This window comes from Solea solea, chromosome 18 (genome assembly GCF_958295425.1).
Source record: "Solea solea chromosome 18, fSolSol10.1, whole genome shotgun sequence".
Lineage (NCBI taxonomy): Eukaryota > Metazoa > Chordata > Actinopteri > Pleuronectiformes > Soleidae > Solea > Solea solea.
Window position 1 is genome coordinate 23,854,799 of NC_081151.1, and position 16,546 is coordinate 23,871,344.

Here is a 16,546-nt window from a genome sequence, read left to right on the forward strand (position 1 = left end):
TCCTATCAGGTGAGCGTGACATCACAGGTGGGAGGGGCTTAACACCACGTATATAGGCTGTTTCTCTTCTCCTTCCTTTGTCCACTTACATCTCTACATCTTCTTCCTTCTTTCACCAATTTCTTCTTCTTAAAGTTTTCAAGACCCAGACTTTTAGAGACCAACAAAAGATAAGGATTCTTAAGGACTGAGTCCAGTACAAGACAAAAACTTTCAAGAACCAAGACCAGGACAAGACCATTATTTTTAGGGACCAAGACCAAGAAGATACCAAGGTTTTTAGGGACCATTACCAGGATAAGAGCAAGGCTTTTAAGATCTGAGGCCATGATAAGACAAAAACTTCGAGGAACCCTGACCAGGACAAGACCTAGATTTTAGTGACCAAGACCAGGACTGAGACATGAAAAGACAATAACTTTGAGGAACCTAGACCACGACAGGACCCAGACCTTTAGTCTTTTAGGGCCTGGGACCAACAAAAGACCAAGCCACTTAGGTACTGTAGCCAGGACAAGACCAAGGGTTATCGAGACTGATACTTTGGGGATCATCTTCCATCATTTTCCTCCTCACCCTCATCCTCCTCTTTTCCTTCACCTGAAAGTCTTCCTGTCCTTCTCTTCATTATTCATTATTCTCATTTACAATCTTCCTTACTCCTCCTCCTCCTCCTCCTCCTCCTCCTCCTCCTCCTCCAACACAGTAACAAACAGGAAATGAACCTGCGCTGATGTCATAGGCAGCTCCAGCCAAGCGAGCTGATTGGTCACAACAACAACAACAACAACAACAACAACAACAACAACAACAACATCCTGATGTTTCCTGGAAACAGATTTTATTGAGTGTGAATTTTGTGTGTGTGTGAGTGTGTGAGTGTGTGTGAGTGTGAGTGAGTGAGTGAGTGAGTGAGATGTTAAAATGACTGATTTCGTCTGTCTGAAGACGTCTGTCTGTCTGTCTGTCTGTCTGTCTGTCTGTCTGATTTACTCTCTGGGCTTTGGTGTGGTGTGATGAAAATCAGATTTAAGCCTCATAACAAAAGACAAACTGTACAAAATCAACGTCAGTTTAAGTCTACGACAGAGGTGTCAAACTGGTGGCTCCCCAGTCAATGACATGACAATGATCACTACTTGAGATCAAGCTACAATAAAAAACATGGCCCACAACCTCGTCTTCTTTTAAACACAGAGGTGATATAGAATAAAGACAGAATATAAAGCTAAACAACACTAATAATAAGACATTGGGTCATAATTATAACATTATTATATGTATTACATTCAACGTTAAATGAAATCACATATATAAGTTCGTCATTTTTGATATTTTAGATTTATTTAGTTTTTATCGTCCCATATCAAAACAAGCACTTTGATATTCTATGTTCGCATTTACGTCAGCGACACAAAGTGACCACACGAGGCAGCAGAGGACCAGCAGCTAAAATCACTGATTTTCTCTGTGGCTTTGCTTTAATGCTCCTAATTCTACCACGGAGTACACACACACACACACACACACACACACACACACACAGAGAGAGTTTATGAAGCATATAATAACAGTTGTTCAGATTTCCTCACGTATGTTGGCCTCCAAACAAAAGCCATAAACAATAATTTGAATAAATGTTGGTAATTTCCTGCGGGCAGAATGAGTCTAATCAGAGACGCATTCTGCTGAGGACCACACGTGTGTGTGTGTGTGTGTGTGTGTGTGTGTGTGTGTGTGTGTGTGTGTGTGTGTGCGTGAGAAGCAGCGGGAAAGATTCAAAAATAACACACACACACACTTACACTCACACACTCACACACACACAGAGGCAAAAATAAGAGAACTGGATGAAAGAAAAAAACCCACAAAAGACGTCTCCCAAATTACCCATCATGCTTTGCCAGAAACGTGAGCCAGCCAAACAAACACTTGAGACTCACTCTCACACATGTGAACCGTCACCACTAACTCGCTGTGTTGTTGTTGTGATGTCATTTCCTGTCATCTCTTCTTGTTGCACCTGTGTCACATGAGTTAAACGTGAACACATGAATTTGTGGGAGCGTTACCTTGTGTGTGTGTGAGCGTCTCTTTTCCACCTGTGCTTCACCTGCTCGGCTGCGTTTGCACTTCCTGTTCCTTCTGTCTGTTTCCTGTTTCCTGTGTGTTCAGACTTTCTGATCCTTGTTTTTTTGCCCCAAAACTCATGTGTTTCTGCGACCGCATCAATCCTGGTGTTAATTTACGTCTGAAAGTCGTTTGGTGAAAAAGTGTGGAAAATTGGAAGTGGGTGGAGCTAAACTCTGAGGCGATTTTGTCGTTTTCGCAGCGATGGTATTTGAACGCACTTGTCCTAGAGCTTTGGTGTGATCACAAGTAAGAGTTGAGGATCCGGTTGTTTTTATACAAAATTTAGCTTTAGCGTTAGCATTTAAGATAGCGGACTTTATCGCTAATGTGTTAGCATTTAAGCTAGCGGACTTTATTGCTAACACGTTAGCATTTAAGCTAGCGGACTTTATCGCTAATGTGTTGGCATTGAAGCTAGCAGATTTTATCGCTAACACATTAGCATTTAAGCTAGTTGACTTAATCGCTGTGATGCTAATGTAACAGACTGAACCATCCACACCAACACAGAGCCACTTAATTAACGTATTTTATTTTATTTGATATTAGAAATGTGTGTCTGTCTTTGATCCCTTTAAGTCTTAAGTATATTACCTTTCTTGTTTTTCATTTTTGTGACATTTATATTCATATTTCATTTTATTTTTCTCTGGGAACCCTCTGGGACCTCTTCATAGAACCCTCGGGTTTCAGAAACTGATTTCCTGATTTAAACGTCCACTGCACGTCTTGTTTTTGAAAGTGAACAAAAGGTTTGTTTTTTTCATTTACTCACAGTATTGTCAGTCAGTCAGTCAGTCAGTCATCATCTACCGCTTTATCCTCTACCAGAGGGTCGCGGGGGGTGCTGTGCCAATCTCAGCTACATCGGGCGATAGGCGGGGTACACCCTGGACAGTTCGCCAGTCCATCGCAGGGCCACACACAGATAGAGACAAACAACCATTCACTCACACACTCACTCCTATGGTCAATTTGGAGTGTCCAATTTACCTATCCCCACAATGCATGTTTTTGGACTGTGGGAGGAAGCCGGAGTACCCGGAGAGAACCCACGCACACACGGGGAGAACATGCAAACTCCATGCAGAAAGGCCCTTGTTCCAACCGGGGCTCGAACCCGGGTCTTCTCGCAGCAAGGCGAGAGTGGTAACCACTACACCACCGTGTGGCCCCACAGTATTGTTATTATTATTATTATTATTATTATTATTGTTATTTTCCGGGAGCTCCGACAGTTTGTTGCTCGGTGTCTCAGCGGGACGCCGCGGTGCTTCAGTGGAAAACCAGCTGAGTTTTTGTGTCAACAGCTGGTGGATGTTTGGGCTCAGATGGTCGTGATGATGGGCCTGGTTCCACCTGACACACACACACACACACACACACACACAGAAGCAGCTGCTGCTCATCACTCGCGACCACTTTGCCGTTTTCATGTTTTCAGGAAACGTCTGCGTCCACACTGAAACAGCTGAAAACACTGTGGTAAAATAAATATGTGGTCTTTTTGTCTGCAGCGTCAGCCACAGTGGAGGACTTCCAGATCCGTCCACACTGTCTCTTTGTCCACTCGTACCGAGCGCCGACCTTCTGCGACCACTGTGGCGAGATGTTGTGGGGCCTCGTGCGACAGGGACTCAAGTGTGAAGGTACAGAAAACACAGTTCAGTTACATCATGGATGAAGTGTACTTGTCTCATCGTGTCCTCTCTCTGTGTCCAGGCTGCGGTCTGAACTATCACAAGCGCTGTGCCTTTAAGATCCCAAATAACTGCAGCGGCATGAAGAGACGCCGACCGTCCAACGTGTCCCTGACGGGGGGGCTGGTCAACATAGGGCGCCCCCTGTCTGCAGAGCCATCCCCGCCTAACTACACCGACGATGCTTTACTGGTCAGTCACATCCTTTAAACACGACGACATTAACGTAAAACACAACAACGACATTAACGTAAAACACAACAACGACATTAACGTAAAACACGCTGACACGACGACGACATTAATGTAAAACACAACGTCATTAACGTAAAACACGACGTCATTAACGTGAAACACAACGACATTAACGTAAAACACGACGTCATTAACGTAAAACACGACGTCATTAACGTAAAACACAACGACATTAACGTAAAACACGACGTCATTAGCGTGAAACACGACGACATTAACGTAAAACACGACGTCATTAACGTGAAACACGACATTAACGTAAAACACGACAACATTAACGTAAAACACGACGTCATTAACGTGAAACACGACATTAACGTAAAACACGACAACATTAACGTAAAACACAACGACATTAACGTAAAACACGACGACATTAACGTAAAACACAACAACGATATTAACGTAAAACACGCCGACACGACGACGACATTAACGTAAAACACGGCGACATTAACGTAAAACACGACGACATTAACGTAAAACACGACGACGACAACAACGACATAAACGTAAAACACAACGACATTAACGTAAAACACAACGACATTAACGTAAAACACGACTACGACATTAACGTAAAACAAAACAATGATTTATATTTTTAGACTAAGTTTCGGTTGTGCAACAACATGTTAACTCTTTTTTGTGTGACTAAATTGTACGTTATTTTGTGTCTTTGTCTCCCTGGGACATTTAAACCAGTTGTCTTCTTCCCTCTCTCTCTCTCTCTCTCTCTGTTGTTGTTTAGTCTCCAGTCAGTCCCAGCATGGAGGTACGTTTTACTCAGTTTTGTTTGTGTTGAATGACTTCATGCTAAGTCTCCTCTCACTGCAGTGTGTGTGTGTGTGTGTGTGTGTGTGTTGTGGTCGCAGCAGAAGAACCAGTTGGAGTACTTCCCCGGCAGAGAACGTCGCTCCAGCTCCCAGTCGTACATCGGCCGTCCCATCGAACTGGACAAGATCCTGCTGTCAAAGGTCAAAGTTCCTCACACCTTCCTCATCCACTCGTACACTCGACCCACCGTCTGTCAGCACTGTAAGAAGCTGCTGAAAGGCCTCTTCAGACAAGGGCTGCAGTGTAAAGGTAAACACCACGGACCGTCTTCACAAACCACCCACTCACTCTCACACACCAAAGTCCACAGAGAAAACCAGTGATTTCAGCTTTTGACGAACTTTGTTCAGATTTACGTCAGCGACACAAAGTGACCACACGAGGCAGCAGAGGACCAGCAGCTAAAATCACTGATCTTCTCTCTGGACTTGTTTACAGAATTCAGTTTGTGTCTCACAGTGAGATAAAGACGTGATCATGTGACGTTGTATAGATTTTATAAAGTGTCTCTCGTCTCTTCTTCTTTTCGTAGATTGTAAATTTAACTGTCATAAACGATGTGCTGCCAAAGTGCCCAACAACTGCCTGGGGGAGGTGTCAAGAAATGGAGGCGGGTTTGAACACACACACACACACACACACACGTGCACGCACACACACACACATGTGTAAACACACACTAACGTCCACACACTGATTCTTGTTCTCCAGAGCTTCTCAGTCCGGGGGCGGAGTCTGACGTGGTCATGGTGGAGGGTTGCCTGGACGACCACGACATGGACAGAGGCGGCGGCCTGTCGGACGACATGGACGACGCGCTGACCTCAGAGGGCGGTCTGCTGCTGGAGGCGGGGCCGAGTGACCTCTGTGACCTGCACGACCCCGACCTGGACGAGTCCAACCGAGCCATCAGGTACAACAAAGACACACACGCACACACGCACATGCGCAGGTGTTGACGTGTATACTGCCCCCTACAGTCCGTCCACCAGTAACAACATCCCTCTGATGAGAGTGGTGCAGTCGGTCAAACACACAAAGAGGAAGACGAGCAACGTGATGAAGGAGGGCTGGATGGTCCACTACACCAGCAAAGACACTCTGGTACCTACCTGTCTGTCTGTCTCTGTCTCACCTGTCTGTCTCTCTCTGTGTGTGTCTCACCTGTCTGTCTGTGTCTTTCAGAGGAAGAGACATTACTGGCGTCTGGACAGTAAATGCATCACGTTGTTTCAGAGCGACACAGGAAGTAAATATTACAAGGTAAACGTGAACTTCCTCTCACTTTCATCACGATGCTGCTGTTATTCACACTGGTCCTCCCTGTCCTCCTCGTCCTCAGGACATCCCTCTGTCAGAGGTCCTGTCTCTTGAACCGGCTCAGAACGTCTCTCTTCTTCCTGATGGAGCTAACCCTCACTGCTTTGAAATCGTCACGGCGACGCTGGTTTACTACGTGGGAGAAAACCTGAGAGGCGACTCGACTGTGAGCGGCAGCAGCGTCCTGGTGAGCTGACCTCAGGTCACGTGACGTGATGTGACGTCACGCGACGTCATGTGACGTCTTTGTTGTTTGGGTTGTGTGGCTCCAGGTGGGGGGCGTGGGCCAGGATGTGGCTCGGATGTGGGAGATGGCGATTCAACACGCTCTGATGCCGGCGGTTTCCACAGGAGTTTCCCACAGTTCACACCACAGTGGACACAGTGAGTCACCAGCTGATACACGTCATACTTTTAAAGGGACAGTTCAGGGTTTTATCACTTTAAGTCTGTGAGATCTTAAGAACGTGATCACGTCTTTATCTCACTGTGAGACACACTCACTCTCCCACACCAAAGCCCACAGAGAAAATCACTGATTTTAACATCTTACACACACACACACACACACACACAGGAGCTGCTGGTCCTCTGCTGCCTCGTGTGGTCACTTTGTGTCACTGATTTTAATTCGAATGAAGATTTTCAAAAGACGAATTTTAGAAAATCAGACATTTGAACTTAGTGATGGAGGCAGCAGTGGATCAACAACTCCTGTGTGTGTGTGTGTGTGTGTGTGTGTGTGTTATTGATCTGAGTATTTTGTGTTTTAAATCTTATCACTTTTGTGTCTCAACAGAGGAAATTTCCATCAGCATCTCTGTGTCCAACTGCCAGATCCAAGAGAATGTGGTGAGTACACACACACACACACACACACACACACAGACACAGACACACACACACACACACACACACACACACACACACACACAGGAGTTGTTGATCCACTGCTGCCTCCATCACTAAGTTCAAATGTCTGATTTTGTCAATTTGGCGTTAAAATAATTCATTTCTATTAACCTCAGTGACACAGAGTGACCACACGAGGCAGCAGAGGACCAGCAGCTAAAATCACTGATTTTCTCTGTGGGCTTTTGGTGTGGGAGAGTGAGTCTGTCTCACAGTGAGATAAAGTCACTTCTTTATCTCATGTTGTTAAAGACGTCATAGACTGTATAGACTGAAGTAGATTGTATCCGGTGATGTGGTTAAAGATGCTGTCGATGTATAAGTACCTCTTACAGACCATAATATCACAAACTTCTTTACACACAAACCCAGAAGAATGACTTCCTGTTTCGTTTACATCACAAAGAATTCAAACGTCCACAAACTCTGTTCATGCGAAAGTTAGCGGCGGAGAACGCAGAGTTCCACGCAGACGTGTCCCTCACCGTCTCCAAGGTGAGCGCGTCTTCAAGCACCTGAAATGGAGATTACTGTGATTACTCACTCAGCCAAATGGTTTCCATGGCAACGGATGGTAATTAGGCAGCGAGCTGGCAGAGAGGGGGACGCAGGGAGGAGGTTCATAATATTGTATTTCTGTCCTCTTTGCTTGAGGTGTGAGATTAGGCTGTCAGCTGATGAGGGGGGAGGAAGACGTGATTGCAGACAAGTGAAGGAGAAAATATTTTGCACTTGTGGTGTCAAAGCTGTGGCAGATCACTGACGCTGTGTAGTCACACTCAGTGGGTGCACCGCACAAAAACAGCACCCTGACGGCTGCTGGAGCAGGTGATGAGCTCAGCGTTGGACTCGCTCAGGTCACGCCCGTGTTTTCCCGTCTGACCTCACACGTTCATCACCTGACCTGCAGCAGCTCCATCGTCACTCATTCATTCTGTCGTCTGTCATGAACTCATGTTCAGGACTTTGTTTTGATCCTAAACTTCGTCTTCTGGAGTCTGCTGCGACATTTCAACATCACAGCTGTGATTAACTGAGGAGGGAGGGGCTTCAAACCCACAACCGTCATACTAACTAACCACAGAGCTAACCACAGGACTAACCACCACAGAGCTAACTACAGAGCTAACCACAGAGCTAACCACAGGACTAACCACCACAGAGCTAACTACAGAGCTAACCACAGGACTAACCACCACAGAGCTAACTACAGAGCTAACCACAGAGCTAACCACAGGACTAACCACCACAGAGCTAACTACAGAACTAACCACCACAGAGCTAACTACAGAACTAACCACAGAGCTAACTACAGAATTAACCACCACAGAGCTAACTACAGGACTAACCACCACAGAGCTAACTACAGAGCTAACCACAGAGCTAACCACAGGACTAACTACAGAACTAACCACCACAGAGCTAACCACAGAGCTAACCACAGGACTAACTACAGAGCTAACCACCACAGAGCTAACTACAGAGCTAATCACATAGTTAATCACAGAGCTAACTACAGAGCTAATCACATAGTTAACCACAGAGCTAACTACAGAACTAACCACCACAGAGCTAACTACAGAACTAAACACAGAGCTTACCACCACATAGTTAACCACAGAGCTACACATAAAAATAAGCAACACAGCTAACCACAAATATAAAGACAGTGCTAGTTGAAAAGGCTAATCTCATAGATAATGGAGCTAACTAGAAAGTTAAGTTAAAATGGTGCTAAACTCATTTCCTTTATAAATTAGACTTGTACAAAAACACAAGATTCTATAGAAAACAAATGAACTCACTGAAGATAAAGTGACATTTGAAAGCATTATGAGACACTGAGTCTCTCACATCAGTGTCACTCAGCTTACAGGCGTGTGTGTGTGTGTGTGTGTGTGTGCGTGCCTGTGTGTGTGTGTGTGTGTGTGCGTGCGTGCGTGTGACGCCCCCTGACAAATCAACTTATCACACACACACACTTCATACCTCACATCACCGCCTGCAGACAAGACGAGGTATTTAAATGACCTGTTAATTAATTCTTCAGACTTTTTAATGATAATAATGATAATATGTGTCATTTAGATGCTCTGTGAGAATAGCTCCTGGTCCTGGACCTGGTCCTGGTCCTGGTTGAGTCCTTTCTCAAACCATAAGAAGAGACTGAACATCTTTGTGTTTTTCAGGACATCAACTCTGTGTATCAGATCTTCCCTGACGAGGTTCTGGGCTCAGGACAGTTCGGTATCGTCTACGGAGGTGAGACGTTTTTATGTTATCTTTAGTTTTAGTTGTTATTCCTACAAAATAAAACACATGTTTTTATGTTATCTTTAGTTTTAGTTTTTATTCCTACAAAATAAAACACATGTTTTTATGTTATCATTAGTTTTAGTTGTTATCCCTACAAAATAAAACACATGTTTTTATGTTATCTTTAGTTTTAGTTTTTATCCCTACAAAATAAAACACATGTTTTTATGTTATCTTTAGTTTTAGTTTTTATTCTTACAAAATAAAACACATGTTTTTATGTTATCATTAGTTTTAGTTGTTATTCCTACAAAATAAAACACATGTTTTTATGTTATCTTTAGTTTTAGTTGTTATTCCTACAAAATAAAACACATGTTTTTATGTTATCTTTAGTTTTAGTTGTTATTCCTACAAAATAAAACACATGTTTTTATGTTATCTTTAGTTTTAGTTTTTATTCCTACAAAATAAAACACATGTTTTTATGTTATCATTAGTTTTAGTTGTTATCCCTACAAAATAAAACACATGTTTTTATGTTATCTTTAGTTTTAGTTTTTATCCCTACAAAATAAAACACATGTTTTTATGTTATCTTTAGTTTTAGTTTTTATTCTTACAAAATAAAACACATGTTTTTATGTTATCATTAGTTTTAGTTGTTATTCCTACAAAATAAAACACATGTTTTTATGTTATCTTTAGTTTTAGTTGTTATTCCTACAAAATAAAACACATGTTTTTATGTTATCTTTAGTTTTAGTTTTTATTCTTACAAAATAAAACACATGTTTTTATGTTATCATTAGTTTTAGTTGTTATTCCTACAAAATAAAACACATGTTTTTATGTTATCATTAGTTTTAGTTTTTATTCCTACAAAATAAAACACACGTTTTTATGTTATCTTTAGTTTTAGTTGTTATTCCTACAAAATAAAACACACGTTTTTATGTTATCTTTAGTTTTAGTTGTTATTCCTACAAAATAAAACACATGTTTTTATGTTATCTTTAGTTTTAGTTGTTATTCCTACAAAATAAAACACATCTTGAGTTTTATTGGTTAAATAAAATCAGACTTGTGTTTGTAGGTAAACACAGGATGTCAGGCCGAGACGTCGCCATCAAGATCATCGACAAACTCCGATTCCCCACAAAACAAGAGAGTCAGCTGCGCAACGAGGTGGCCATCCTGCAGGTACACACACACACACACACACACACACACACACACACACACACCTGGTGGCAGTGAGTGAGACTTCCTGTCGAGAACGACATCATTACCGTGACAACACTGTGGGGGTGTGACATCCATGTTATATCTCAGCGCTGCTCAAACTGCAGGAGCTGCTGCTGCAACGCACACGCACACGCACACGCGCACACACGCACACGCACACACGCACACGCACACACCGCGTACCATTTCCTGTCAGTTTTACTTCTGCTGTAAAGTGTGTGTGTGCAGAGAAAAGCGGCCGCGTCTTCACTGAGAGTGAGCGTCTGTGTGTCGGGCTGCTCCTCGTCAGCAGGGGGCGCTCAGCGCTCAGTCAGAACTGACCCCGTTGAACCCGTGTCTCACCTCCTCCACGCAGAGTCTGCACCACCCGGGCGTGGTCAACCTGGACTGCATGTTCGAGACGCCGGAGCGAGTGTTCGTCGTCATGGAGAAGCTCCACGGCGACATGCTGGAGATGATCCTGTCCAGTGAGAAAGGACGACTGCCCGAGAGGGTCACCAAGTTCCTGGTCACGCAGGTGCAGCAGCACCACAACTGTCACCTGTGCTCCAGAGCGCCACCTGGCTGTCATCAAATCTTCTCCTAAACACTGTGTGTGTGTGTGTGTGATTTTTAGATCCTGGTCGCTCTGCGTCACCTTCACTTTAAGAACATCGTCCACTGTGACCTGAAACCTGAGAACGTTCTGCTCGCTTCTGCTGACTCTTTTCCACAGGTGTGTGTGTGTGTGTGTGTGTGTGTGTGTGTGTGTGTGTGTGTGTGTGGATCAGATTATTGTCAAGATATTTCTGAAAAAGTCAAAATAATAGAATAACAATCCTGAATGAAAGCATTGTGCAGGCCGTGCCAGCAGGTGGCGCTCTGCCCTTGATTGAGTCTCTAATCTCGCGTGTGAAGTCTTGAGCAGATGTACGACAAAGTTACAGATTTCACTTCCTGCTTCAAATTCGCCAAAATTCTGACGCTCGCCGTGGCCACGCCCCTTTTGAATCATCGTGGTCCGTGAGAGGTTTTCACCAAGTTCCATCTTGGCCTTGTCTTACCAGGCTTCATTCTTGGGGGGCGCTACTGAGCCATTCTTCCCCATATTCGATGATACACATGTGAGCTTCTTGTGACCTTTGACCCGCCGCAGGTGAAACTCTGTGACTTTGGTTTCGCTCGGATCATCGGCGAGAAGTCGTTCAGGCGCTCGGTGGTGGGCACGCCGGCGTACCTGGCTCCGGAGGTTCTGAGGAACAAAGGCTACAACCGCTCTCTGGACATGTGGTCGGTCGGCGTCATCATCTACGTCAGGTCGCTCTTCATCTTCTTCTTCTTCTTCTTCTTCTTCGTCTGAGGAGATTTGAGGTGTGAGATGTAAACAGTGATGATCGTGTGTGTGTGTGTGTGTGTGTTTGTTGCTTCAGTCTCAGCGGGACGTTTCCGTTCAACGAGGACGAAGACATCAACGATCAGATCCAGAACGCGGCCTTCATGTATCCTCCTCACCCCTGGAAGAAGGTCTCAGTGGAAGGTGAGTGAAGTCTGAGCCGTCAGGACCACAGTCATGAGTGAGGGTCAGACTCCGCCCACAGATAAACCCCGCCCACAGACACACTCTCCATTTACTTCTCTGACTGTAGTTCGATTATGACGACACTCGTCACTGAAGAGTCATGAGCCGACAACGACCGACTGTAGATCAGTGAGAAAGACTTAAATATACTTCTTAAAGTTCCTAAATCTACTGAAAGTTCCTGTGTTTTTTCTAATGTTTACAGTATAAACATCATGATGATTTTACATCATTATTATTATTATTATTATTATGATTATTTCTTCTTCTTTGGTAAAGTCGGATGTCGCCCTCTGCAGGCGTGAGAGGGACGAGTGTTTGTCCAAGCTCTACGTCTCAGACAGACAGACAGACAGACGGGGGTGGTGGGGGTGGGGTCTATTCATGGGCATAATACCATGTGACGGGGGCCCCACAGACCTGAGGGGCCCGGCCCTCAGAGCTGTTTGAGCTGCTGACCCCTGAAGAAATGTTAACATCATGTTAGCTTTGCTCATTAGCCCGACTGGCCTCTCACTGCAGGGAGCCACGGGGGGGCGGTGGACAGGAGGGTGAACAACCCTACATCCTCATCCTCATCATCACTTGATCCTTCCTGCCTCCCTCCCTTGTCCTTGATTCCTTCTCTTCCCTCCGTCCTTGCAGCGATCGACCTGATCAACAACCTGCTGCAGGTGAAGATGAGGAAGAGATACAGTGTGGACAAGACGCTCAGTCATCCCTGGTTACAGGTGAGACACGTCAGTACCTCCCCCTGCCAGCAGGGGCACCACAAGGACGGACCAGTTTAAGTCTACGATGTCTATGTCACATGATCACGTCTTAAAAACTGTGAGACAGACTTTTATAAACCACTCACTCTCCCACACCAAAGCCCACAGAGAAAACCAGTGATTTTAGCTGGAGCTGCTGGTCCTCTGCTGCCTCGTGTGGTCACTTTGTGTCACTGAAGATTTTGAAATTAGAAGTCAGTGATGGATCAACAACTCCTGTGTGTGGAATGTTATAATCACTGATTTCCTCTATGGGCTTTGGTGTGGGAGAGTGAGCGGCTTACAAACTTCCGTATCCTTGTTTTATTTCACACAGATGAAGTCATGTGACAGTAAACCAAACCTCATGTGAATGTTAACAGGACTACCAGATGTGGCTGGACCTGAGGAACCTGGAGACGCGCATGAACGAGCGCTACATCACGCATGAGAGCGACGACCTGCGCTGGCATCACCACGCTCAGCTCAGCGGCCTCGACTACCCCAGCAGCCCCCGCGGCGGCAGACTCGGGTTAGAGCGGTACCAGGAGCAGGAGGAGCTGGAGACGCTGAGCGAGAGGGTCAGTGAGCTGTGAGCACCAGAGACACCAGGAACCAAGAGGAACCAAGAGGAACCAAGAGGAACCAAGAGGAACCTGCTCCAAACACCAGAACCTTCTCCAAACATCAGAATCTTCTCCAAACATCAGAACCTTCTCCAAACATCAGAACCTGCTCCAAACATCAGAACCTGCTCCAAACACCAGAACCTTCTCCAAACATCAGAACCTGCTCCAAACATCAGAACCTGCTCCAAACACCAGAACCTTCTCCAAACACCAGAACCTTCTCCAAACATCAAACCTGCTCCAAACATCAGAATGAGTCACAGACGAACGTCAGGACAAACGCTGAAGCTTTAAACAGATAGTTTGTTTGTTTGTTTGTTTGTTTGTTTCTCGCTCGTTCTCCTAAAAAAAACCGAAGTTTCCCTTTAAACAAACATCAGCTCAGTCTTTCATCGTTTTCTTATTCTTCTTCTTATTATTATTATTATTATTATAATAATAATAATAAAAATGGTTATTGTTGTTTCTCATCATTAAAATGTCCCTATTTTCAAATTGAAATCACAATAAATTTAATTTCTTTTAAATATTTGATGATTGATTTTTAAAAATCACATAAGAATTTACTGCATCCGCCACTTCAAAATAAAAGCCTTCCTCTAAATAAATGAGCATGTGGATCAAAAATATATTTTACATTTCAAAATCAAATAAAAAAGAGAGATAATTATAAATAAAATAATCATCATTAGATCATTTCCATTTAATCTTTTTCCTTTTTCTTAAGAATAAAAAAAAACCTCAAATGAAATAAAGAAATCACTGATCTATTTTCACATGTATTTCATAACTTTAATTTAATTATGACAAAGCAAAACTAATATTCTGGTTTTGATTAAATTTTTTCACACAATCAGAACATTTTTCTGATTTTTGACTTAAAGAACATTTGTTTAAGTTAAGGTTAATGTTTAAACGATCGATAAAATCATTTAAATCTGTGAGTTTCACAAAAACTATTATTTTTGTGAGAAATTTCGTAAATGAGTTTTTTTTGTTTTTTTAAAAAAAAGATTCCACTGAAGTTTAAATGTTGTAAAATTTGCTTTATTTATAATTATTGTTGTTATTATTATTATTATTATTATTATTATCATTATACTATATATTATATTTCATTTAGATTGACCTCAGTGACACAAAGTGACCACACGAGGCAGCGGTAGACCAGCAGCTCCTGTGTCCCTGCAGCTAAAATCACTGGTTTTCTCTATGGGCTTTGGTGTGGGAGAGTGAGTGCTTTATGAACTTCAGTTTCCTGTTGGAAAAGTCTGTCTGTCTGGATTATGTCGAAATTAAAGATATTTTAAAACAGCCTGAAGATGCATTCACTGGCATTTTATCAGACCTTTGTAAAATTGTACTTATATATACACACACATATATATATACACACACACATATATGTGAATATATATGTGTGTATATATATGTGCATATATATATATACAGACATATATACACATATATATATACATATATATGTATATATATATATATATATATATATATATATATATATATATGTAGAGGTTGGGGTCAGAGGCCTGGTCTCACCTGGGCTCAGGAGAAGATGGTCCAGAACTCTCTGAACATCTCCAGCGCGATCTGAGGATCGGACAGGTTTGGTGAAATGACTGGAGAGTAGAGAATCTATGGGGTCAACAAAAGGTCAAAGGTCAAGTGGAAAATGAAAAAGTGCAGATGAGCTGAAGGCCACAGAGCTCCACACACACACACACACACACACACACACACACTGCTCTGTGTGTGTGTGTGTGGACTTTATCTAAAACACCAGTTTCCTGACATCAGTCAACTCTTCCACCATGTTCTTATTTATTGAGATGCACCTGTGTGTGTGTGTGTGTGTGTGTGTGTGTGTGTGTGTGTGAGACACACACACACACACACACACACTCGTCACAGTCAGCTGTTTGTAATGTTGACATAAATAAGAAGAAAAAAACACAAACAGATCAGAGTTTATGATTCACTGACACCACAAGATGGCGCCCTGAGAGAAGGAACAGCCTCTGTGTGTGTGTGTGTGTGTTTGTGTGTTAGAGTTGTGTTTCTGTCTTTATCATCTAGTTTGTATTGTGTGTTTGTGTGTTGTTCCGCTCTGTGTGTGTGTGTGTGTGTGTGTGTTGCAGATGAAGGCGCGCCTCCCAACACCTACCGCGGTGCTTGTCGGGACACCGGGGGCCACATGAACACGAACACACACATTTAAGAAACAGCAGACAACAAAAACAAACAATCCTCCCTATATGCCAATTAAAACACACAAACACACGCGCGCGCGCGGAGTGAGGGGGGCGGGGTTAAGACAACAAAAAAACCTGAATTATTTTAGAGTGGAGGCTGAAATATGAAGAAATATGAAGTGGCGGGAAAAAAACAAACAAACAGACGAAGCGACGGAGCAGAACAAACAGGAAGTGAGTGTGTCACACACACGCGCGCGCGCTGTGACATCACTGTTCAATCCCTTTGATCTTTGTTTAAAATCATAAATATTAAAATGTTTAGTTTCGCGTCACATTTTTACAAAAACGTTCATTTGATTTTTCACAATAAAAAAATCAAAATTCATTTTAAATGAACAACATGATTTAGTTCTTGTTTCCATCACTGACATATGAAATATTATTATATACAAATATCAGCGTCATAACATCCCATAATTCCCTCATCATTATTATGATTGTTTGAAAACAGTGACATAAATAGTCTGACATGATTATTATTTGTTTGTAAATAAATATTCCATAATAAATAACAACATTTATTCTTTTTTCGAATTATTATCTCTTTTTTTAACATAAACTAATCAATTAGTTGTTGTTTTAAAAACAAATAAATGCTTTAAATAGATTATAAATAATTCTCTTTATGGTTTGTTTATTATGTGAGGATTCGTGTCTGAGCGGCTGATTATGA

The 16,546-nt window shown here is 42.9% G+C and overlaps 1 protein-coding gene across 2 annotated transcripts in view; it reads left to right on the forward strand.

Moving 5' to 3' along the window:
- The window catches only part of prkd1 (protein kinase D1), a 21,162-nt gene extending 6,241 nt beyond the window's left edge, over positions 1-14,921 (forward strand). Inside the window, exons 2-21 of one of the 2 annotated variants that reach the window (XM_058615216.1) lie at positions 1-9; positions 3,651-3,782; positions 3,856-4,025; positions 4,840-4,863; positions 4,964-5,174; positions 5,458-5,535; positions 5,637-5,838; positions 5,906-6,029; positions 6,111-6,188; positions 6,268-6,432; positions 6,518-6,629; positions 7,045-7,097; positions 9,347-9,419; positions 10,510-10,616; positions 11,017-11,178; positions 11,278-11,376; positions 11,797-11,957; positions 12,071-12,177; positions 12,865-12,950; positions 13,355-14,921. The exon at positions 1-9 is cut by the window's left edge and continues 130 nt beyond it. In XM_058615216.1, coding sequence (XP_058471199.1) covers positions 3,743-3,782; positions 3,856-4,025; positions 4,840-4,863; positions 4,964-5,174; positions 5,458-5,535; positions 5,637-5,838; positions 5,906-6,029; positions 6,111-6,188; positions 6,268-6,432; positions 6,518-6,629; positions 7,045-7,097; positions 9,347-9,419; positions 10,510-10,616; positions 11,017-11,178; positions 11,278-11,376; positions 11,797-11,957; positions 12,071-12,177; positions 12,865-12,950; positions 13,355-13,567 — 2,265 coding nt within the window. In that variant the 5' untranslated portion in view covers positions 1-9; positions 3,651-3,742 and the 3' untranslated portion in view covers positions 13,568-14,921. The remainder of the gene's footprint in view (positions 10-3,650; positions 3,783-3,855; positions 4,026-4,839; positions 4,864-4,963; positions 5,175-5,457; positions 5,536-5,636; positions 5,839-5,905; positions 6,030-6,110; positions 6,189-6,267; positions 6,433-6,517; positions 6,630-7,044; positions 7,098-9,346; positions 9,420-10,509; positions 10,617-11,016; positions 11,179-11,277; positions 11,377-11,796; positions 11,958-12,070; positions 12,178-12,864; positions 12,951-13,354) is intronic. The other variant, XM_058615217.1, reaches the window with a different exon arrangement.
- The last annotated feature ends 1,625 nt before the right edge of the window (positions 14,922-16,546 follow it).